Consider the following 25,677-nt stretch of genomic DNA (forward strand, 5'->3'; position numbering starts at 1 on the left):
AACAAGATGGGATATCAATTAATAAATACAGAAGTGCTATAAACATATTGCCACCCTGAGGACTGGATGGAAAAGAAATCCAAATAGTAACACGTACCTTTTGTTGCAGTGGAGATCATAAATAGGAGTTTTGAACTGTATGGATTTGACCATTTCTCCAGTACGCAAAGAGTGGAGGTCTACGCAGCAGTAGGGGGGGCTGGTACTGGAAAAAAATCACAGAAAATAGACTTCACCTACTGCAAATCTAGAGCATACTATTGCCTTGGGTCAGGCTATAGGAATAACATGATTCTACAGGAAAGCATATCATATGGCAGTAAAATATGCAGGATCTAGTCTTCCAAGAATCCCACCATTCGTTTGTAAAGAAATTTCTAAGATCTTTAGATGAGCTCAAAAGTATGTGATAAGCATATAAGCCAGAGAGAAGATGATTTACAGTGGGGGGGGAGGCGGGGGCCCATGTTCTTTCCGATGACTAGCAAGTCTGGAACACGTTTATAATAGTAAAAATTGAGAATAAGTTAAGTAAGGCAGACCATATAGATTTGCTTCATTTATAAAATATATACATGATCACTGGATTCAGCATCAAGTAGCGCAGAATTTTAAGGTTTTTAGCAGTGAGTATACTCAGTCCTGGCTGTGGTGATTTACTTGAACGCATTTAAAAATTCCGGGCTTTATTTTTTATATTTCTACTTAGCTTTTGGTGTTCAAAGCACCTTAAAATCAAAACCCAGGACAAGAGGCACAACAGATTAGGAGGGAGCAGGTGAAGATACGGAGTTGTCTTCTGGTCGGAGCCTGGCCACTGGTGCTTCGGCCTGAGTTTCAGGCTCTTCCTTCCAAAGGAGAGGGTTAGAAGGAGCTGCAGGAAGAACGCAGATACTGACCAGTGGCAAACATGCCAAACTGCAGAGACAGCCCCTCCACTGATTTGCGGGCTCTTCTGGCCCCGAGGAGTTGAGCCTGGGGTCTATCAAGCTACAAAGCTGTAAAAATGATTAAAAACTGGCTTTATGGCAGTTTTAGGTGGGCAGCCGCCATGTTGGCCTGCAGTACAAGATTCAAGCACCTTCAAGACCAACAAGAGGTTTCCAGGGTACAAGTTCTTGAGAGTCAAACATCCTTCATCAGATTGTTTTATGGCAATAAACTGTGTTTGCACCTGTTCCCACCAGGGAAAATCTGTTCCTATTTTTATGGACTAGCTGCAGCTTCCAAGGTTCAGCAACCTGCAAAGTTGAAGATGACTAGCCTGGAACAAACACACCTTACAGGGTAGGCCTGCCAACCACTAGGTGGGGCCTGGAGATCTTCTGGAACGAAAAGGATAGGTGTCAGTTCCCATAGAGAAAATTGCTGCTTTGGAAGGTGGATCCTATGGCACTATAATCCCCAAGGTACCTTCCCTCCCTTCCCCAAACCCTGCCCTCCCCAGGCTCTATCTCCAAATCTCCAGAAATTTCCCAACCAGGAGTTGGCAACCCTATACCAGAACCCAGTATTCAATGGCACACTTCCTGGGAAGAGATGCTATTTCCTCTGTGGCTGCTACAAAGAAGCAACAACACCTGCAAATATCCAGTCCCTCTAACCCCTGAGAGTTCCACATGTGTTGTTTCTTAAGAAACAAATAAATACATATTTATACAACATGTATACATTTATACATAAATATATGGTGTAAAATATGTCTGACCAGATTCTGTTCAAAATCCCACTCAGCCATGGAAATCTTGCTGGGTAGCCTTAGACCAGTGGCACGCCCTCGGCCTAACCTACATCACAGGGTTGTTGTGAGGATAAAATGGAAAGGGGAATGAAGCAAGCTGCTCTGGGTCTCCACTAGGGTAGAAGGCGCAGTATAAAGTAAGAAACAGGGAGTAAAAAAGAAGCTCATTTATTTACCTGTGATTCTGTTTTACTTTTAGCCTTTTTACTAAAAAGGACTCAAGGTCAGGAGGATACCACAATATTTAAAACTACAGCAGAACAGATACCACTGTGTATATAACGGGCGTATTATTCATTTGCTGTATGTATTATCCTGCTCTTACTGCATTGTTTTTGTCTTACTTTCTGCTTTCATGTCTAATATTTTTTGTTTCATATTTCTCTAATCCTAGTTCTATTATATTGCTTATTAGATGTATCATTCTACTGACTGTATTGACACATTGCCTTGCATTTCAGTAAGAAAGGTAGACAATAAATAACATAAATAAATAAAGAAAAAAAACTGATACCTACACAGATTAAAACAACTTCAGACTAACAGAAACCCTTTATCTACTGAAAGGGACATCTAGATAATCCTGCCTTGCGCTGCCATTGAAATACTAATAATATGGGAGCACTCCTCTAACTGGCACAGGAAGGCCATGCCATTGTAAGTGAATCACCCTGGCAAAAAGCTCCAGAGCAGTCGGGTGCCGATCTTGTCTGTTTGCATAACGACACTGTTAATATTTGATTTATATTCCTCCCTTCAGGACAACTTAACGCCCATTCAGAGCGGTTTATGAAGTGTGTTATTACTATCCTCAAAAGAATCACCCTGTGAGGTGGATGGGGCTGAGAGAGCTCTGAGACAGCTGTGACTGGCCCAAGGTCACCCAGCTGGCTTCAAGCAGAGGAGTGGGGAATCAAACCTGGTTCTCCAGATTAGAGTCCTGCCGCTCTTAACCACGACACCAAACTGGATCACTACATCGAAGTAGGTCTGATGAGTGTAGCTGTTGCCCAGGAGTATGCCCAGGAGTATGAGTGCCGAAGATATGTAGGTCCTAGTCCAGGCAAGATTTTATGGGTTGTAACTAGCCTAACTGACCCTGTATCAGTTAGGCTGTTGATGTGATACTTTTAACACTGGAATAATAAGACCAGTCGGTAAATGAGCCACAACCTTTTACAGTAGCTTAAGTTTCTGGATCACCTTCAAGGGCAGCTCCAAGTACAGCCTTAGCATGGATCAGAGTGGCCAGATCAGTGAAGGGGGGGGCACCAAAGCAGAGAGCGGAATGTGTTTTTAGCTGCTACATTAATCTCTCTCCCCATCAGAAGACCAGGATCTAAGAACGCTCCAGTCAAAGATAACTGTGCCTTAACAAAAGTGGGCAGTAATATACCCTACAGTACCTTAATCTTGCCGACTAGCATGACCTCCATCTTGTCTGGATTCACATGGACTTGATCTTGTTGTGACTGCTTCCCCTCCCACCCCCAAATGGCAGCTCATTAAATAGTTGTAGGATGGGCGGGGTAGAGAAATTAAGAAATGCGATATCACATCACACATTTTAGTTTACTAGACATTCTAGGAGGATGGGACAAAAGAGGAGACACAAGGCTGCTATTTCAGCTGGATCCAAGCAGTCTCCCTAACATGTAGTTTTTGCCTCAGTGTTTTGACACATGGACAGCAGGATGTTGGGTGGCCAAGGATCTTGAGATTTCCCTGCAAAACACACACGTTGCTGGAATGGATATTCCTGTCTTAACAGACAAACAGCTGAACGCACAGCTGTTCATGTCATCCAAGTACAAAGAAGCCATAGTCAGTATTAACAAACCCCTTATTTGCTTTAACAACAACAAAAATCATATGCAGCATGTGCCACTTTTATCATTTTAATATAAATAAGGCTCACCAGCTGTTCTTTAGAAAAAGCCAGCTTTCTATCAACATGTGGAGTACATAGTACAGACCAAGAAGCTAAAGGGACAGCAGTGGGCACCATTTTGCAAAAAGATGCAGAGCAGCTTTGATCTGGCAGGTCATTCCTGTAACACCTTTTTTTCTCCCCACCCCCTCCAAGAGTGCATTCAAGAGTTGGCTGTTCTAAGAACAGCCCATGGAGAGTTGCACAAAATGGCCAGCTGAGTAAATATATATTAAGAGGCATTTTTAAAAAAAAAATAAGAAAAGGGATGTTCAACTGTGGCTAAGTTCACAGAAACCGTTGCTGATGTGGTAGAACAGAGTATGGGCTACTTCAGACTGCGGATCGTAAGTGGGACCACACGGGTGATGCTTCTCCATGTATTAAAAAACAAATAGAATGACAGGTGGGGGAAAGGACCACATTCACACATGCTACTTAGCAGCGATTTTTGGCCCTTTTCTGTCTGCTGCTGAGCAACCATGAAAAACAGGGCGCCGCTTGCACTGAGTTTTTTAGCAGACTGATGGACATGCAGGGAAGCTGATCTGTAACTGCACTTCTTTATGATGCTCATGCAATTTCAGTCCAAGTTTGGAGTCAGAGCCTAGCCATCCCCTTGATATGCTAGCTTTCTATTGACTGGGAAGGTCTTTTCCAAGGTGAAACATTCATCCTGGAAATCCTTGGACCATCTGCTGCTTATGTAAAAGGTACCTGTGTGACTTTCATTTGCTTACTTACAGCATTTATCTACCATATTCTGGCAATGCACTTGAACCCACTATTACATTGGTAGTGTGGTGCAGCTGTGGCACAGAGAAGACTTGGGTTCAAATTCCCATTCACTATGAAGCTCACTGAGTGATCTCTGGCCAGACATTACCTCTCAGTCTCACCCACTTCACAATGTTGCTGTGAATTTAAAACTGGAGAGAAATAAACATGGGTGACACTCCATGTTTTTTAGAAGAGGATAGGATAAAAATGTGACAAGCAAATTAAACATCCTTAAAGTAATCCAAGACCCCACCCCCCAAAAAAATTGTTGGAAAAGTAGCCAGACAAATATGATATACTTAAAGCCTAGCATCTCATTGGCATATTCATTGAATTCTTTTTGTAATCATTACTTATTTGGACTTTTAAAATCAACCCTTTCCCCAAAAGCTCCAGATTTTTGATGCATTTTAATATTTGCTATCAGGGTTTTGGGGATCCCAAAAACATCCAGGATTCCCAATATCCAGCAAAGATTCTCTGATCCAGTTCAGACAGATCAGAGAAATCCGGGTTATTTCATCCATTATTCCCTATGGAGAAAACTCTCCAGGGGCTATCCAGGGGCTGCGTCACTTTTCAACCAAACTCCAAGGCTTTCTGTGTGTGGAGCTTGCATTTGGGAGTGTGCCTTGCCATGGCAGCCTTGGCCAAGTGTGTTTCTGCAGTGGGAGTCAGCTTCTTTGAAACTTGGATGGTCTTTATACAACAGTCAGGAGTAGGTTCCCTGCAAATTTGGTGGAGTTTGCTTGAGAAATGCCACCCCCAGTCACCCCCCCCCAGATAGCCCCCAGAGAGTTTTCCCTCTAGGGAATAATGGAGAGTGGTTGAGGGCACCTGACTTGGGGGCCTACAGAACTGGACCCCAGGGTGCAATCTCCATGAAACTTTGGGGACTTTTAGAGGACAGTCAGGAGTAGTTTCCAGAAAATTTGGTGGAGTTTGGCTGAAAAATGACCCCTCCCCTTCAAAAAAGGCAGGAAAGTCTGTTTCTTTGCACAGAAAAAGCAAAGAAAATAGCCACCCTAGTTTCCCAAATTTACCCCGATTAACTCGGGGGTCTAAATCTGGGTACCTGGATTGGATCCAGGATTCTCTATGGTGATCTGGGAAAGACAGGTTTTACCAAATCAGTAAAAATCTCACACACACACACCCAATCCCATACCAAGATTACACACCCTGCTATACATGCATATGTTCTTTCACAGCCTAAAAATGACATCCCTGCCCCAAGGAGTATACAATCTGAAGCTTGATTATCAGGAAGAGTTACCAGGAATCAAAGTACAAGCTTATTACCTGCCTGTTTTTGCTACAACCAAGACCTTAACTACATGAGGCACTTCTCCATGAGTTTGGTTTGGTTTCTCCTGACCTGACTTGCACTCCCTGCAGCTAGACAGCAGCTGCAGGAAACTTACTTCTTTATGTGCTGTAGGGCCTGGTTCTGAACAATATTGTGGCATGTGGGAGAAGGACTTCAGCCTCCTCCCACACCACTTTCCCAAACCAACACAGCTCCAGGAGGACGTTTTCTGCCCTGTTGTGGGGCTGTATGTGCAGGGGGGAAATATTCCGAAGAAACACTCTCTGCTAATTTCACTTGAAATGGCAGCAGGTGATTGTACACAGGACACCTTTCATGATGTTTAGCAAGTATGTCCTAAACTGCAGAGTGCTATGGTGTGGAGATGGGGACCAAAATAATTTCCAAAAGCAGGTACACAGACTGTGACAGAAAACGGAAACCTTCTAAAACTTAATTCTTGTGGGCCAGCCAGGGCTCCGTGATAGCGAGGAGTCCTCAGGAGAAGAGGAGCCCTGTGTAGTCAGTTCTGATCCAGCAGAAGCCGGCAAGCAAGAAGAGATGCTGTAGGATGATCAGAGCTCACAGCCAGCAACGAGGGCAGAGCTGCCAACACCCCCTAGCTCCGACCCAACAGGTGAAGCTCAGCCAGTCATCTTCAGCCCTCCAGGATCGCCCTCACCCTTAGAGCCCCGCAGACGGAGGTGAAGAACAGAGCTACAGGAGATGCGACAGAATGCATGCCCCCTGGCCCTACACCAGCTGCTTGCAGATAGCCAGATGAGTTGCTACAGGATAATTCCCAAGCAGCTGGCTGTAAGCATGCCCTTCTAGCACCTGGCTATAAAACCAGTCCACAGGGGCCATTAGGCGTAGAAGCAACCAATCAGAATCTCTCTGCCACTGCAACCACTACATTGGACCCTGCCTTGTCTCCTGTGACCCTCCGTTCCTTGACTCTGCCTACATCGGGCCCTTGAACCTGCCAGTGACTGACCTTCAGATGTCCAGGCTTGCTATTTGGATCTACCCTTGGACCAGACTATAGACAGCTCTTGACTCTGGGCCCTGACCTCAGAATGGACTTGGACACCCAGGCCGGCCTCACTCCATGCTCTGACAGCACAGCTTACGCTGCCCTGGCCCAGCCTGCGACATTAATGCAAATTGTGAAGTGCTTGGAAATATGTGCTTCAATCATAGATATGTGCGACAAGATATAGTATTTTTCCTAAGAGAATTAGAAAACAGATATGGGAGAGAAATACAACTGGTTTATTGGCTCTGAAATGACCCAACTAGACAATACATAAATTCATGTGAGTAGCCGTGTTAGTCTGCAGTAGAAGATCAAGATTTGAGTCCAGTAGCACCTTAGAGACCAAGTAGATTTCCAGGGTATGAGCTTTCGAGAGTCAGAGCTCATTCAAATCTTTCTAGACAATACATGTGACATGATAGCATGGGAAGGAAGTCTGAAGCCTCTTTTCCCCTCCCCCATGCCACACGCCTAACCCATTTAGGCCCCAGGCCCAGAGTACTTGGAAAGATTAGGACTCTGAACTCACATATGACCGCAACTGAGGTTGGGGGCTCCAGCCCAACACATGCCACATGTATCATGTAGTTTGTACTTCAGCATGCTGGGCCCGGCTCCTCCTCACTCCACTTTGTTCCCTCTCTCTCAGGGCAAAAACTTTACAAACAACACAAAACTACTTTTGAAAATGGAAACCCTAACGTCTCCCATTCCCCTCCGAAACATCTAGTATCCCATTTCCTGATTTCATTGTGATATAGATTTCACCACCCACACCAGCAGTAGGCAGTGATGAGGGGTAGAGAAGGCACATTATAATACCATGGCAGAAATAAGCTAACCCAGAAATTATAGGAGAGAGAGAACTCAGTGCAAGTCTGCCACATCTGACAGCAGCCCCACGTTCCCCGTAATATGTGCGAGGCTAGGACTGCTTCGTAGATGCCAGGAGAGCAACCACCTTGTGCAAACTTCCAGCTTCTCCAGGAACCCAATACAAAGGGAGAGATCCCATCTCATAAATGAGCACACTGAGCAAGCGACTCACAGAGAACACTAGAAAGAATATCAGACAAGTATTACGGATGGAAAGCACTGAGGGCTGGGATGGGTGGGGTGTGTGTGTGTGTGCATAAAAGACTTCTCTTTGTCTGTCGACCCTGCCTGTTTATGCTTTGCTTTTGGATGCAAGTCACTGAATCCCAGAATTACAACTTGTCTCCTGACTACAGAGTTCAGTTCCCCTGGAGGAAATGGCCGCTTTGGGGAGCGGACTCTATGGCATAATATCCCACTGAGGCCCCTCCCCAAACCTTGCCGTCGCCAGACTCCAACCCCAAATCTGTAGAAATTTCCCAAGTCAGGAACCCTACACTGAATATATCTCACCCAAGGACACTCATAATTCTAGCACTGGTTCTGGCATTTACCAGACAGCCATGGATCTTGGCCACTTTGCCTTTTGAGCATCTTGCTTAGTTTCACACACAATCCAAATTGAGAGTGAAAGAATAATCCCAAACAAGGGTTAACGCTTGTGCAGGGAGAGCGAGCAACGTTAATCATGCAGCAAACCCATTGCATAGTTTATTCAATCAGCGACAACATTTGAAATTGGCCAGTCTCCACCAGCCAGACAGGAAAACATACAGCTATACAGCAATCTGGCTCTCTCAGACAGCTGCCCGTCTGTGTTGCCATGAGGACACTGGGAAACCATGGAGCTGAATGTACTTGAAAAGGCTAAAGGCAAAAGATTATTATTGGGCAGAAGACCAGTTGGTTCAAAACTGTCAGAGCCTCAATATCTGGTTCTGAAGATCCCAGATGAGTAAGCTTTGGTTTTCAAATATTTTTAAAAAACATACAGTGCAAAAACATCTGAAAATAGCAGTAACAAACTTAGGGTACATCCCAAAGTCAAGCACATCTAAGCCCCAGTGATTTCAACAGGGAAGTAAAATAGGACCTTTTGAGTCTTTTCCACTGAAAATAATGCACTTAGTTTTGACTGATGGATTTGCTTAGTAGGATGGAGGCACTCGAGTCTGAGTACAATAAACACTTAGCTGTTCATTTCTGGTGGTTAAAGACTCCAGATCTCTCTACCCACTACGCAGCTATTGCCTTTTTACCTAAGCATTCCTCCAGGGAGCTGATGATCATGCAGTTGGCTCTCCCTTTTCTCTGTTTTATCCTCACAAGTCACAAGCATCCAATGAGGTAGATGAGGCTGAAAAAATAAGTGACTGACCGAAGGTCACCCAGTGAGCTTCATGATCAAATAAGGATTTGAATCCAGGTCTTTCCAGTCCTAGAGTGACAATTCAATCACAGCAACATGCTGACTCAATTGTGCTGGTAGCAGTAATATTAATCAGATGAATTAACAAAACAAAATGTTACATGAGAAACTCAAGACACTCTCATTAATGACCATGTTGTTACCCAATCGGGGGAATTAGCTTTAAGGAGACAAACGAGAGGGGTAAGTGGGATTCTCCATCTATGTTTACGGAGAGTATTACCTTAGAGAACTTTCAAATAAGTCAGGCAGATGTTCAACCAGAAAGGGTTTTTTTTTACTAAAGAGAAATAAAAGGCAAATGTACAGAAAGCCACGCACAGCACACATACAAGGGCAACTAAGAAAATCAGGGAGGAAAGGGGGAGAAAGCAGTTTCAGGGAGAGCAGTAGTTATCAGTCTCAAAGATAGAGGTCCATGAAGACAGCAACAAAATGAGCAGCATTTCACGAGAAAGAGAAGAGATCCAAACAGATTTAGGGGTGTATGGATGGGACCCAAGATACACACACGCACTCACCGGTGGCCAGGGAGTCCAGTTATAGAGCAAAATGCTTCCTGAGACAAGCTGACATCTTCACAATTAATTTAATGGGTTGTCCAGAGGTTGGACAAAGTCAGAAGAAGTTTGATGGGTCCTATCTGGGGTAGACTATAGGTGAAAGAGTGCTTGATGACCCTTTAAGCAGTGGATGGGAAAAGCTACCAGGCTGGCTGAACAGCTCTGATTAGAGTAGGTGGGTGCAGAGAAGTGATATCGGGTGTGGATAAATCAGGAGTTTCCTGGGAGCCTCCTTGTTCTAAGTGACATATCTCTCTCCAGGGCATGGAGGGGTGTCAGTCAATCAGCTGCTCTGACCCACACTCTGGTCATTTTCCAGGCTCCTGCTGGCTGGCATCCACTCTGGGCCAGGCAGTGCTTTGGAATCATGATATATGAGGAAGGGGTATTTATGATATTCCATCCATAAGCTGCCCTCTTAGCATGAGGAGGGGTCCGACTGCTAACAATGTGAAAGAGAACTTTTATTTATTTATTTATTTAGAATATTTCTATGTTGCCTCTTCAGAGTCCTGCTTGAGGCAGCTTACAATGAAAAACCACAGAATTAAAACACAACCCATCCAACTTAAGAAGAATAAAAATTATTCATTAAACAGAAGCAGACCATTAAAAAGCTGATAACATAAAATCTCTAATTAATAGTCTGGGTAAAAATATATATTTAGCCTGGCACTTAAAAGAAAGTAAATTAGCTGCCAGGCGAGCCTCAAAGGGGAGGGTGCTCTAAAAGCAAGGCGCTGCAACAGTAAATGCCCTCTCTCTGTCTTTTACTAATTGACAGAAAGACTCCTACTTGGGTATGCCAGTTCCAGCTTGGGAAATTCCTGGAGATTTGGAAGTGGGGCCTGGAAAGGGGAGAGATCTCATCAGAGTATAATGCCATAGAGTCCAGCCTCCAAAGTAGCCATTTTTCTCCAGGGGAACTCTGTAGTCTGGAGGTCAGGCATAACTCCAGATGTCCAGATCCCACTTGGAGGTTGGCAACCCTAGTTCTAATTCAACACCTTTCCCCCTCCCAAATAAGCTGCTAGGGTTGCCAGTCCCTCACTCCGCCCCCTGCCACCTGGCTGGCAGAGGGAAAAGGTGGGGGAACAGGCCTGCTGGAGCGCATTCCTGGCACAGTGCAACAATGTCACTCCAGGAGTGACGTCATCGTGGAGGAAGTGGGGAGCACTCCCATGCTTTGTGGCAGGCCAATGTGGGCCCTCAACAGGGCAATTTTTTAAGGATCAGCCCAGTGTAAAGCATGGGGGCACTCCCAGGGCCTGCGCAATGATGTCTTTCCTAGAGATTAAGAAGGTGAGTGCTGGGGGCCTCCACCTCCCACCAGGAGAGTAAAGGGACCTGGCAACCCTATGCAGTACTGAATTGATTCGTGGAATTTATCTTGTGGCTATATAAAAGGAGAAATGCATTTTGTCAATGGCATCTAGAATTCTAGAGGATAGTGATCTTGCCTCTCTTATTTGTCCTCATGCAGCCTGGAGGATCAACAGCTTTAATGAGCTCCTGAATATGGCTTGAATCCCTGTGCATGTGCAATGAAAAGCTAGGACAATCACAGCATATATAGCCTGCTGCCTTCACTAAGCCTCAAAGGATGTAGATATGATATCTGGCTTTTACAGAATCACAGCAGTGCATTAGAACAGCTGGATTTGAGTCCAGGGGCCCTAGGGTTGCCAGGTCCTCTTACCCTCCTGGTGGGAGGTGGGAGACCTGGCACTCATCTTCCTCGCGCTGCTCACGCGTGCACTCCCAGGCTGCATAAGGCATCGCATTGCCCCTGGAAACACTCCCCCGCTCTGCAGTGGGCAGATTTCAGCCCGTTTGGGGCCAAAATTGGCCCACTGTGAAGAGCAGGAGCTCTCCAGGGCCCTCCCAACAGTGCCCCCATGCTCCACAGCAGGCTGAATTGCGCCCATTTGGAGTCAAAATTGGCCCGCTGCAGAGCGGGGAGCACTGCCAGGGCAGATAAATGGCCCAGGAACTCAGACTTTTCTTCTTTAATGGCAGGGGATTCATGCAGGGCCCTGGAGTGCTCCCACACTTTGCAATGGGCCCATTTTGGCCCCAAACTAGCCCAATTAGGCTGTCAGGAGGGCCCTGGTGAACTTCTGTGCTTCACAGCAGGCCAGTTTAGGCCCCTTAATTCAGCCCATTTGAGGCCCAAGTCAGCCCATTGCGGAGCATGGAGTGTACCCTGGGAGGCACGTTCCCCCAGCTTCTCCCCCCGCCAGCCCGGTAAGCAGTGGCAGGGGTTGGAGGGTGGCAGTAGGGGATCCCCCACCCTGAGCAGGGGACGGGTAACCCTAAGTGGCCCCCCTAAATTGGGGGCTAACAAGATTTCCAGGGTGTGAGCTTTCAAGAGTCAGACACTCTGACTCTCAAAAGCTTACACCCTGAAAATCTTGTTGTGCCACTGGACTCAAAGCCTGCTGTTCTGTGGCAGACCAACCCACCTGAAGCAATACTTTAGGTCTTGGGGAAAAGTGGGGTGAAAGCAGAATTTGCCCTCGCGGTGCCATGAAAAAAGAAAAGGCTTAGTTCCTGGGCCATTTATCCGAGCACCCAGAGATTTCTGGCTCAACCCAGGAGTGCATCCTTCAAGAATGGAACAATCTGGATCTCTGAACCATGGGCATCTTTCACAATCACAACAAAAGCTTTGGACTGGAGATATCTGTAAGCTATAGAGTATATCCAAACACAATCAATTTTAAAAAGGCCCTCTGACTTTCAAGACTGGCACTTTATAAGAAACTTTTAAAAAAAGAATCAAGGTTAAAAATACATATTCCATTTTTTCCCCAATTTTGCAAAGCTATTTGGTGAGTACTACAATGCCTGCCTGCATGTTTTGTTCTTTTACTGGAAAAAAACCTCAGATAAAAATTAGCAATATCAAAAGGCATTATATTCTTCTTTTTAAAAAATCAAAACCATTCCCAAGCCCTGACACATTTTAATTTTTTTTAAAGATACAAATAAACCAGAATTTAAACTTGCTCTACTCATAATCCAGCTGTGCCCTCAAATAATTAGTACTGCTTTTGTAGTGCCAAATGAAATTTATATACACTGGCTGAGGGATAATGGCAGAGAACAGAAGTCAAAACACAATATTGCAAAGCAGAAGAAAACAGAACTCAGAGGAGACATTTGTGAGTCGGAATGAATAAAAACAAGCACGGCCTGCGAAACAAGACAAACCCAGATGCACAGAGGAGCTCTTCCTAAAATAACTGATAAGGAGCAGGAGAGAAAGTACTAGTCAGAGCCTTCAGTTTAGGTAGTTGAAAGAGAAGACTTGAAACAGAAGACTTGAAACAGCCATGACAGAAAGAAACAGCCTGGTTTCTGGTTAACATGAATGTTATAAACCATATTCTTTCTAGTAGCTGTACTGTATATGCCATTTCAGCTGTCTAACTGATTCAAAAGTGCCTTAACCATCAGTTGCGTACATTTATTTATTTATTTATGTATTGTTTTATTTATTGTTTTATTACATTTCTATTCCGCTCTCTCAGAGAACCAGGCTTACAGCAGATCACAGAAGAAGTATAAAACAGCAGCATAATAATTAAAACACCTACAATAAAAACATTGCAGCATTCATATTGCACAGTCCCTCTATAGACATGAAACCCATGGGGGTGGGTGACAAGCTGTTTGATGTTTCAGCAGACCAGGGGGTATCATATCCCCCTGGTGAGAGGCCAATTGAGGAGGGAGGATGCTCGCCTCAACCACCTGGTGGAACAACTCCGTCTTGTAGGCCCGGCAGAAAGATAGTAAATCCTGGTGGGTCCAAGTCTCTACAGAGAGAGAGTTCCACCAGGTCAGGGCCGGGGCCTAATCTGGATTCCAATGGGAGCCAGTGCAGCTGCCGCAAAACTGGTGTTATATGTGAACAGAACACAGTCAGAACACGCGCCACCGCATTTCTGGACTAGTTGCAGCTTCCGGTGTAGAATGACTTGCAGTAGTCCAATCTGGAAGTGATCACTGCGTGAATCACAGCAGCAAGGTCGGGGGCTGCCTAATCTGGCGAAGGTGGAAAAACACAGATCAGGCAACTACTGTGACCTGGGTCTCCCCCGACAGGGAGGCATCCAAGGCCACACCTTGTTTCTTTCATTGCATAGGAAAGTCTGAAAGTGGGACTTTTTCCTCACTCCCAAAATGGTTAAAAGAACATTACCATGCCAGGGGAGTGGAGACTGCCATCAAGTCATAGCTGATTTATGGCGACCCCAGTAGGGTTTCCAAGGCAAGAGACTAACAGAGGTGATTTACCATTGCCGGCCTCTGCAACTCTGGTCTTCGTTGGAGGTCTCCCATCCAATTATTAACCAAGGCTGACCATGCTTAGCTTCTGAGATCTAAAGAGAACAGGCTCACCTGGGCTCTCCAGGTCACCATGCCAGTTAGAAAGCGGAAATGTGACAAAAATTGGTATTATTTGGGTTCAAGTATCCGGAATACCATATTCAGTATTCTCAATATTGAGTAAGATCAATTTGGCTTGCACCTTAATGTACCCCTATGCAATACACAGTCTGTTATTCATGATAATGAAGGTAGCAAGGTTAATTTTGAACTCTTGGTACAATCAATATGTTTTAGGGTACATGTTTAGCCCAAAAACACAACAGATGCCCCCCACCCCAGCTAAGCATACCACCTCCATCCCATATACTGCACTATGGTTGCCAGTCCCCTGATATGGTTGGGTAATCCCCTGCCCCCGTGGCAGCAGAAGCATAATAAAATAAAATATATAATAAAATAATAAAATAATGGCTGATGACATGACATCACTTCCAGAAAATCCCAGAGGTGATGCCATGCCTCTCTAGGAATTGGTCAAAGTTTATGAGTACTGCCATAGAATTCTGAAGCCATGGAGGGATTCTAAAAAAACCCAACAGAAATGTTGGAAAAAATATATATGCAATACTCACTTTTCTAGCCAACCTAAACTTTTTTTACTGATTGAACAACATAAAATGCATCATTTATAACTTACTATTACATTTGAACTATTTGACATATTTATGGAATTTGAAAGGGTTTTTTCATTTTTTATTTTCTGTAAATAAAAATTGCAATGATTGAAACTGTATATATCTAAAATATAAGTGTCATTTCCCCCCAGTGCTCTGCAGTCTTTTCTATGCTATACATTTGGAATGAATAGAATGCTTTGTGAAGCAAAGTTTTTCTCATTCAAAAAGAGAAAAGAATCATAGTTTTTTTCCCCCAGTACTCCTCAAAATTCCCAATTTTTCCACGGAAAAACTGAAAAAGTCCTCGGACTTTTTCACGCTACATGTTTTGAGAGTGAAAAACCTTGCCTCGAGAAGCATTTTACTCGACAGGAAGTTTTTTCAGTACTCCCTCCCCACACATTTTTCATTTCCACCAGAAAAACTGAAACAGTTTTAGAACAAAACATGTTTTCCCCCACCATGTCCATTTTTCTTCAGGGCCTTTACACCTCTCGTGCAAGTAGCGCTACAAGGAGCCCAAGATAACTGCTCTTCCATTTGCTTTCCACAGTTTCACAGCCAAGAAGCTCCTACAACATCAGGGGGCTCTTGGATGATCTCCATTTTCCTCAAAGTGGATGGGTCAGGTTTCTCTATTTGCTGGTAGACCTCAGCAGATGGTCAACCATGCCAACCTCTAGTGCCAGCCCTCAAACACTGTCCTGGGAAATCTGATTAAGGTCCTGACAGACGTCAGGAGTGGAGCCATAACTTCAAAGCGAGCAACGTGCACTCTGTTTTATTCGGAGCAATGATTCCAGGTCTTTTTTTCTGGGTGAAACTCAGTGGTGGAACTCAGGACCGCACAATGACATCACTTTGGGTCAGCTGGAACAAAGCAGGAGTTTTTTAAAGTTTAAATTACCCTTGGTGAAAATGGTCACATGGCCAGTGGCCCCGCCCCCTGATCTCCAAACAGAAGGGAATTTAGATTGCCCTCCGCACCAAGTGGCGCGGAGGGCAATCTAAACTCCCCTCTGTCTGGAGATCAGGGGGTGGGACCACTGGCCATGTGACCATTTTCAAGAGGTGCCAGAACTCCATTCCAGCTGAAAAAAAGCCCTGAATGATTCTATTGCTGAGATAATACAGCATACTTCAGCAGTGTAGAATGTGGATAGGGGGGGCTACGAAACCAACTAATGATAAGAGTACAAGGTTGCTAGTCAGTATACAACATATGTTCCTATTATCACATATGAAATGATTGCATAAATACCCAGTCCATGATTGTTGCTGTCTGTGCCATGAGGGCACCATTTTTCACTGCAGTGAGAGAAAAGAAGTGTAAAGGGCAAGCTGGCATTCCAGCCACAGCCAGCCAACACGTCATCAGATACTCCCATCATCTCATCATATTTTGCATTACTTAATATATACAGATAAACAATTCTGTTTTAATATGGACTAAGAGATTACAAAAAATATATTGGATTTTCATATCCCCTAAGAGATCTTCATCCTAAATCCATGATATGCTCCCTCTTCAACTCCCCCTTTTCTAGGACTGAATTTTCATAGCGAGTTCTGAATTAGCCAAATGTGATTCAAAATGACGCCGTTCCACAGACGGCTGACGGAAGCAAGATCAAAGGCGAGGCTTAACCCAGGAAACAGAGATTCATTTTCCTTGCCACTCCTACCTCCAATTTTTACTATGACAAAGGGCAGCCATCTCAAGAAGCAAAATGCTGGGATTTTCCACAGAAACACTACCAATGTTCGATTCAGCCTTGTAGACAGAGATTACTACATCAACGTCTAACAGATCGACTCGGACGGAAAAAGAATGATCAAGCCTAATTTGAATAGGTCATCTGTAAACATGAAGCAAAAATGTCAGACGGCTGCCAGGTGCTCGTACCCCTCTGCAGACAAGTACATTGGGACAACAAGCTGGCTAAAGCTGGAAGCACAGAGGGAGCGCAAGGTGGCTTTTGCACATCAACAAGTCCTCTGGGCTAAGGGAAGGCAGAAGGGCTGGGAGTTTTGTGTTAAACAGGTCCAAGCCTTTGGCCCTCTGAGGTCCCCAAACTCCTTAAGCCAGGAGGGCCCTGGGCTCTTGTGCCATATCTCAACTGGAACTGGCTGCAGTTTCTTCCTCCATCCTGTCTCCCTAATGAGACAGACAAACAGAAACCTATGCTCAATCCACAAAGAACCCACTCTGAACCCTGGCGTGTCTAACGCCACTTGTTTTCTGATATTTAATAGCACCACTCTCAGAAGCGTGTAAATGGCAGTATCTGCCACCTCAAGCAATTGCTGCACTTCCATGTACTGAAGGATAGCAAGGAAAAACAGGAGATGTGACACAAGGCCTGGTTTTCCAAGATCTCAGTCTGGAAGGATTTTAACTCATATCCATGTCTTTTGCCCAGACCCCTGAACTTGGACAGCTTTCCCAGAGAGTCAAGAGTGCCCTGCAGCTTCACTTTCCCACATGCTAAACCCAAGTGCCCTTCTTTGGCCCATTTAAGCAATCCCTGACAAAAATTCTTTGCAAATAGGAAGTGTATGCACGTGAGAAAGATGTCTGGAAAGCCCAAATGCACTCCTTCGCCAGTTTTTCATGAGCAGTGACATGCTTATGAATCTTCAGTGACACTGTGAGAGTTCCCCCCCCAAAAAAACAAACAAAAACTCGAAACATCTGAATCAGCCAACACATTAAATCCTGGTGCCAGTGTTGCCTTCCCAGCACAAAGGCACAAAAATATGCACATGCTTAAGGGGAAATTTAGCTGGCGCAGGAACTTTCACTCCTGCCTCCTGAGAATGAGAGAGGGAGGGTGTGTGGTTGACCATGGAATGGGACACCCTGTTCAGTTCTGCTACAAAGAGCCCTATAGGACAAAGGCAAGAATTCCTGCACGACAGAAGATGCAGCTAGCCAATTGGATAAAGGATTACAGTGCATTCTGTAAACAAACTTGCCACCATAATGGAGAGACTAAAGGAACGCTGGAAGAAACCTCTACTTACATTCTAGACAGGATTTTTTAAAAAAAGCAGCCACCAAACAAATAAGACCTGCATTCTGCACATCAAGAGAGGCAACCACACGCCACATGGTTTAATAGAAAGTTATGGCTTTGCTGAAAAGTTTGCAATACTGCAAGCTGGCTCCAGTTCATCCCAGAAGACTTCCATCGACAGCCAAACTTTTACCAAGCAAGCGCAGAAGGTGAAACACAGCAATTCTGCAGAGCCATTTAAGATGTTAAGAGACCCGGCTGGCCTGTGCCTTGGATGGCCTGCCAAGGAGCATAGGCTACGCATCAATTTTTTAAAGAACTGCTTCTTTTGCTGGATTTCAGCACAATTTTTAAAATACCATTATTTCTGGTCAGGAACATTTCAGAAATGCACTCAGAGGACTTGGAAGGTTAATATAGATTCCTGCTGGGTGATTTCAGTATAAAGATTTTTGTGTCTGCTTCCTTCTGAGGGAAGGGATGGGAAAGAGTTGACAGCTTTAAAAAAATTCCTTTTCCACAACAACAATGAGGCAACAAGAGTATTAGATAATTTTGACACCCTGGATGAGCTGCTTTCAAACATGCTGCCTTTCCACACTGTTGGGACACCTGAGGATCTTTCACAAAACACAACCATTCTGCAGTGCAAAGGATGTTCTTAGCATCTCCGTTTATATAGGATTTAGCCCAGGCAGGCTACATAGCAGTGTGTAATCTTTCTTTCAGAGAAGCTTGCCCATCAACATTTTCTGAGGAACTGCTTTATTCCCTGGAATACGTTTTGGAAATCACCGGCATCCCACTGGCTGTTTATTGTGGGATGTGCTTTTGGAGACAGCAGAGAGAAAATGGACAGAGAATACAGCAGGTATACTGTTTAAGATCCAAACTGACACACAGATGCTCCTTGTAAATGATGCAACAACCTCGAGCCAGAACCATCTGCCCAGGAAATCAGAGAACCCAGATATCTGAAAGGTCACCCATTGAAAACTTGTTGGAGAAAGAGAAGAAACCACTGCTGGTCTGGTGGTGCACTGGAAATTTGCAGTAGAGGACAATCCTGACTTGGCTTTTTAAAATGCCCAAGGAACATAGGAAAAGTGGGTCCTAAAGACCACTGACACACACGAAAATTTGCTCTGGAACCCAGCCAGTTTCTTCCACATATATAAATGACATACTCAGGCATACATGTAAATTGCCCCCCAATACGAGAAGACAACGCTTCCATTCTTGCACCCCCCCCCAACTATACCTCATTGCTTCATACAGTGTGCTGTTCCGGTCCTCAGGAAGGGCTTTTTGGCAGGAGTAAGGAACTGGAACAAAAAAGGAGACGGAAGCCTTGCGGGCGCAAGGAGGATTCTACTTGCAGCGCTTGGGATACAAGCCTTGTTATTTCTTGCTGGTCATTCTCTTAAGTGCCTTCAAACACCCTTACGCCAACCCTGTAAGGCAGGGCAGGGTTATAAATTCAGTACTCAAAGAAATCTATACATCATCCCAGGTAACACTTGGTACCTTACATGAAGCTGACTAGTTTGAAAAAAAGTAGCAAGATATTATGAAGACTAGAATATTTGTTGACAAACAGGAATAAAAATCATTTGGTAGTAGGAAATTTTGCTTTGGCCACTCCATTCTCATATCTGGCCAGAATCCATAGTACGTATGGATGTGAAAATTGGACGCTGAAGAAAGCTGACAGGAAGAAAATGGATTCATTTGAAATGTGGTGCCAAAGGAGAGTTTTGCAGATCCCATGGTTGGCCAAAAAGACAAATAAGCAGATACTAAATCAAATCAAGCGTGAATTCTCCCTAGAAGCTAAAATGACAAAACTGAGGCTATCGTACTTTGGTCACATCACGAGAAGACAAGACTCTCTGGAAAAGTCCATAATGCCAGGAAAAGGGGAAGGCAGCAGGAAAAGAAGAAGGGATAAGACAGGATGGCTGGACTCAATAAAAGAAGCCACGTCTTCCAGTTTGCAGGATCTGAGCAAGTCTGTTAATGATAGGACGTTTTGGAGGTCTTTCATTCACAGGGTCGCCATACGTCAGAAGCGACTTGATGGAATTACCTGAAGTCGAAAAAGTTGTACAGCCATACTGGTCTATGTAAAATCCCCAAAACAAGAACAAAATGCACTTAAAGCCTTTTCTTGGACCAACCAATCAGCACAAAACTCTGTGCAAGCTTTCAAATACATCAGAGGTCTTTATCAGGTTTGCTGTTATAAAACGATCCTATCTTTAAATTTTGTAATGCCAAGCCTGACAAAGACAGTGAGCTCGAAAGCTGGCACAGAGCTTTGTGCTAATTTGATTGGTCCAATAAAAGGTATTACAAAGAGGTAAAGAGTATTTTGTTCTTGTTTTTAGAACTACCTTGCCACTGACTGCTGATTTGCTGGTTACCTACTGTTATGAAATTCTGAGAAATTAACCACTGTTTTCTTGTGTCTCATGAGAACTTACAATTCTGCATACTTTGCAGTCATTGATGTATTTTTATAACCCTGACTTTTGTTACAGTTCAGGTAAAAGAACAGCTTGGAAGCGACAAAGTATTATGAAGTGTTTTGTTGTTGATGTTGTTGAACTTTGCACCCACAGAGATACACAAAAAAGCAAGGCAAGAAAAAGATAGCACCAACTCAAAAAACAGAGAAAGAAAGAAGAGCAGGAGCTCAGGTCTGTCAGTTGATTTATAACAGCTATTCCAAAGCCAGACAAAAACACACAGATGCAAACAATTACACTATTTTTGTAGGCAACAAGTGAGGTGGGTGGTAACTGAGAAAATCTTGAAGGGGGAAAAACCCCAACCCTCTCACAATATTCCAGGGGCTCTCCCCCCTTCCCCCTTAAGTAACCCTCATCACACAACAAACGCTGGCCACATCAGAGATTTTCCAGGGCCTGAAGAGCTGCTTTGATTCCAGACTGCTCCAGGCATTAGCAAGGACGTAATTAGGGTAAAAAGTTCAACCACAGTTCCATGTCTACAGAACTGCCAGAAATAAGATTTCCTCCCTTTCGTCCATTTCTACTGTATCTCCACCCCAACAAACCCCGTATTGAAAACACATTTATCTTGGTGGAATTTGTTCTTTTCCTAATAAATTTGATAGCATTTATGTGAGAGAAGAATTTAGAGTGGAGTGTTTAAAAAGCTAACCTTGGACCAGAGCAAGGGCCCCTCTGATGGCGCTCACAATTAACACTGTCTCCCCCCCACCTCGACCACCCTTACAGAAAAGCAACAGTACACAGCAGATGGGTTCATACGGCTAATTGGAAAGCTTCTGACGGACATGTTGTTTCAGTTCTCCGCTATGGACTGAGAGACCGGACAACATGGCCTGGGGCATTGTTCCTGAGAAAAAGGTCAGCTCACAGACCATGGCTCACACTGTATATTTGTGCCTTGTCTCCGCCATCCAGAATGCCACACTAAAAGTCTCATCCGCTGAAATTTAAAATTAAACTCTTGGTCTGTTTCTAAATAACATCAATGTTAAGAGGAATGTGTGGAACTTAATTTTCATGAATATTTCCATGTTATCTAAAAAGTCACATTTCCGCAAGGTGCTAGCAGGTACACACTGGGGGTTCCAGCAACAGCACCAAGGTCCTTTATTCTTTGTGCCTCTGCCCTGGCGAGCTGGAGGAGGGAGTTGCTGAGCTGCTCTTCGTTGAGCTCTAGCACCACAGTCGTGGGTGGCTAGAGCGTGGTATTACAACTATCTATCCAGTCTTGTTTACTCACTCACCTCTACATTGCCAGCCCTGACATGTTCACGACATTTATCCACAAAAGCTTCAGGCCTTTCAGATCGACTTCTCTGCCTTCCTGAATGCATTCGATTCCAAGGGGAGCTGGGGGAGGGCTTGAGGGGGTCTCCAGCGTGGCTCACAGCACCCCAGCCTAATTCCACATGAATTACTGAATCGCCTTCAGTGTTAGGAAGGAAGTTATAAACTTTAATGGGGCCAACTCATGTTTATCATGGATCCATAACTGGTAGAATGCAGACTTTGCATGCAGAAGGTCCCAGGATTTATCCCTGAAAATTCCAGCTAACATAGATACGGAAGCAGGGGTTGAGAAAGACAATACCGCTCTCGGTGGACCGACAGTGTAACTTTGTGCAATACAGCTTCATTAAGTAAATTTATTTTATTGCATTTATACCATGCCTTTTTCCCGAATGGGGACCCATTGTTCTCTTCTCCTCCGTTTTATCCTTACGGGTAGGTTAGGCTAAGAACATAAGACTGGCCCAAGGTTACCCAGCAAGCTTCCATAGCAGAATGCAGATTTGTACCTGGGCCTTCTAGATCCTACTCTGACACAAACGGGCTGTGTGTGACAGTGTGGCTCAAGAGGATGCATCAAGGGGAATTGGTGAAAACATGACACTTTTATTCTTATGCTGACGCTATGAAAGTTTAAGAACAGGTATGAGGGGGAAACAACCCACAAACTACCTTCTAATTTTTTTATATATCAGTGTGAAATGGAGGGTACAGTGGAAATAATATTTTTAAAAAATAGAGATAGATATGGGTGCCAGGCATCTGCTGGATGAACAATTTGGCTCTCCTGTCTTTTTATGAACAGACAAAGCTGCCTTCTGCCAGCTCTGACCACTGGTTCAGCTAGCTCAGTACAATATACTCCAAAAGGTGGCAAGCAACATTCTTGCACCAACATGAGAAATCTGTTTGCCAAAAACCCAGAGCATCAGAATCCCAGACTGGTGTGCAGAAGGGGAAATTCATCATAGTCTGTATTTGTGCCTACCAAACTTTGACACAGAAGGAATCTTAGAACAAGAGACTACAAGTGCTATCCTACATAGAGTTACTCCAGTCTCAGCCCATTGGTTACAATGGGCCCAGACTGCAGTAATCTGCAGCCACAGTTTTGAATTGATGATCTCCCAACTAGATAACAAGCTGGTGTGGCTCAAGGAGGAAACCAAGGAGCTGAAGTTTAAACAGATCTTAAGAGGGAAAGCCAATTATAATAATGACAGGGTCTGTCCTTGTCTGGGGGAAAGAGGAGGCAAGTGATCTCTTGCGTATGTCATAAGTTACAATAAATTTCCATTTCTAAGCCCTGCTCTGAGGTTTTGCCTCCCTTTCTGGATTGTTGCTGCTGCCACTCCTTTTCTTCTGCTTTACACTCCTTTTCTTCTGCTCCTTTTCTTCTGTATTTACAAAGACCTCCTCTTACTTACTTAGTCCCTAATCACAGTGAGCAACTCTCATTGGCAACAAGGCTACAAAATCTATGGTTTCTAAGCAGGCTGGAGCCCTGAGACCTCTTGCAAGGAAGGAAGGGAAGAGGAAGAAACCAGAATATGGCATTGCCCTCATCAGACACCCCACCTTTCACTTCTCCCTTCCAGGATGGCCCCTACTGTTGGCTGGGCTTCCAAGTTCTCCAAATATTTTTTGCCATGCTGCTAATATCCATCTTGCTCTAAGTCATTTCTATCCTTTTACACTTCAGAAAGCTTTTCAGTGAGTTCAGAATGCCAAACCACGGTAAACTTCTCCAACCTTCCCAACCAACCCCGCATCAGTATAGGCTACCTAACCCATTTCAGGCAAGCAGGGGAGACATGTTCACTGGTTTCCAAAGAGATGCCATGGATTATAGCCGGGGCAAAGTGACTGAGATATTAGTGTACCAGAACTTCCTGATTATTTACATTTATGGCCCCTCCTTTCCCAAGGGCTTAGGGATTGTTCCCACATCACTTAAAATACCCCCCTCATAATTCCAGTTATAGACATTTTATTAATTCTATGCATTCAAAATCATTTTAAAAGCCCCCTTTTTCTCTTTCGGCCATAACCTGAACCACAGATGAAAACGTCTGAAAGCAAATGGAACCTGTGGTCTGAATCGACTGCTGCTTTATGTTTTAATTGGGTTGCTTCCAGTAACCCAAAGCAGACATGCGCGTGCGCACTCACGCACGCACACACACACATGCAGATTTCCCAATAAGTCCCAAAAGGGTGTTTAATATAGAAGGGGTATTTTAATTTAAGTCTGTCTTTAGGCACTGTAATGGACTGGGGGAGGGAGGGAATAATGAAAGAGCTCAGGTTGGTGGAGGATCACATCCCAGTTCTTGAGAGTCGTTTTGCAAATGTGTTATCATCCCTATTTTCAGCAGCTCCACAGAAATAGCCATGTTGGTCTATTAAAGCCTAACATTTATTTCAGCAAGCTCTGATTCATGAAAGCTAATGCTGAAATAAATGTTGTTAGTCTTTAAGGTACCACTGGACTTCCATCTCATTTGCAGGAGGCCAGGAAAAACTTAAAACTGTAAGAAAGGGAATTAGCTGGCAATTTCTTTACGAGTAATGTATCACAAATTCCTGTGTTGCTGCTGTGGAATGACTATTTTCTTACATATGTTTGTCTCCATCATGGCCACCTAATAATAGTGGGGACTTATGGGATACACTGCTGACGTAGAATGTTCCAATAAGCATTTCAATAACCTTCGCTAACTTCACTTAGCATATTGGCATATTATTCATGCTTGCATATTAATCACATGTGTCCTCCTGACTGTTACAATAAGCACGTATGCACCTACATCAAGTAGAGCCAAAGTGTATAAGCATCTGATTCTAGCTTTAAGCGTGCACATTCCTATGGATAAGTCTCTCTACCCCTCACTCATACAAAGGGGTCGCTGTCAGAGACCCTTCTCAACATTCCTTTAGAACTGTTGATCTGACATTAGAAAGTCAGAGGACTTTTGCGGTTTGGATTCTAGCTATAGGTAACTGATAAAGGGAAGCTAGAAGGAGCAAGTTGTAACTTCATATTAGCAAAGCCAGCAATAGATTAGGAAAACACTTGTTAAACCAAAGCATCCTCAGTAATTCAAAATCAAGTTACGCCATGGGAGAAGACCCCCTTTTACGCATACAGGTTTATGGTAGGTAAGCAAGTTAATTGTTTTGAGAAACATATCCCCTGCCCTTGAGAAACTGACAGTCTCCCAGAGAACAGATATCAGAGGTGCCAGTAATGATGGGAACGTTCTTTGAAACTGTAAATAATTACTAATATGTGAAGGGACAGCCCAAAGGTTTAATTGACCAATGGAATTCTGCTAGCTTATCAATATGTTTAAACTTTTCAACCAAATATGTATCTTTCATTGAGAAAATTGTTAATGAACCTGAAGGTATAAAATTTCATATATTTGCTTGAGAAGAAGAACAGGTCTCTGGGTACCTTTTTGCCTTTGCCTGAATGCTTCTTCTATTGATTGTACAAACAATATACTATCTCCTTTATTAGACTTCATTCTGTGTGTATTCATTTCTTTTAATTGGCTAAGATAACCTGACACACATATTGTACTGGCCTGCAGGCTTCCGGTACTGGGGCTACGAAGCAGACTGGGCTCCAACACCCAGTCGAAGGCTGAGACTACAGGGGCTAGGCAAGGCGTGGTCGTTCAGTCCAAGATCGGGGTTCCAGCAGGCAGGCTAGGCGAAGTCAGGCAGTCCAAGGTCAAGGGGCCGGTAGTCAGGCTTTCAGGCAAGGTAAGGCAGAGTGAATGGCTTCACAGCAATTGCACACGTTGCATCCACACTCGCAGCGTCTCTTGACTGGTTTTATAGCCCCAGAGCTAAGGCCCATGAGTGCAGCCAATTGCTTGGGGAAGGATCCTGCACCTACTCTTTCTCATCATCATGAGCCAGCTGGCGCCGGCTCAGGAGGTGTGCACTTTGCCTCCTTGCCTGCAGTTCCCTTCTCAGCTTCCGTCTACGGCACTCTAAAGGTGGCGGTGAAACTGGAGGGCTGGGGCCAGCTAACTGAGCTTCACCTGATGGATTAGAGCTAGAGGGTGTCGGCTCTGCTTCAGGTGTTGGTTGTCTCTGCTGATCAGCACCCTGCTAGTCAGCTTCTG

At 44.3% G+C, this 25,677-nt stretch overlaps 1 protein-coding gene across 4 annotated transcripts in view; it reads right to left on the reverse strand.

Annotated features, from left to right (window-relative positions):
* Positions 1-25,677, reverse strand: part of BCAS3 (BCAS3 microtubule associated cell migration factor) — a 745,665-nt gene that overhangs the window by 631,336 nt on the left and 88,652 nt on the right. For all 4 annotated transcript variants that reach the window (XM_055001162.1, XM_055001161.1, XM_055001160.1 and 1 more), the window contains exon 8: positions 98-205. In XM_055001162.1, coding sequence (XP_054857137.1) covers positions 98-205 — 108 coding nt within the window. The remainder of the gene's footprint in view (positions 1-97; positions 206-25,677) is intronic.

The sequence above is a fragment of the Eublepharis macularius genome, chromosome 17, assembly GCF_028583425.1.
Source record: "Eublepharis macularius isolate TG4126 chromosome 17, MPM_Emac_v1.0, whole genome shotgun sequence".
NCBI lineage: Eukaryota > Metazoa > Chordata > Lepidosauria > Squamata > Eublepharidae > Eublepharis > Eublepharis macularius.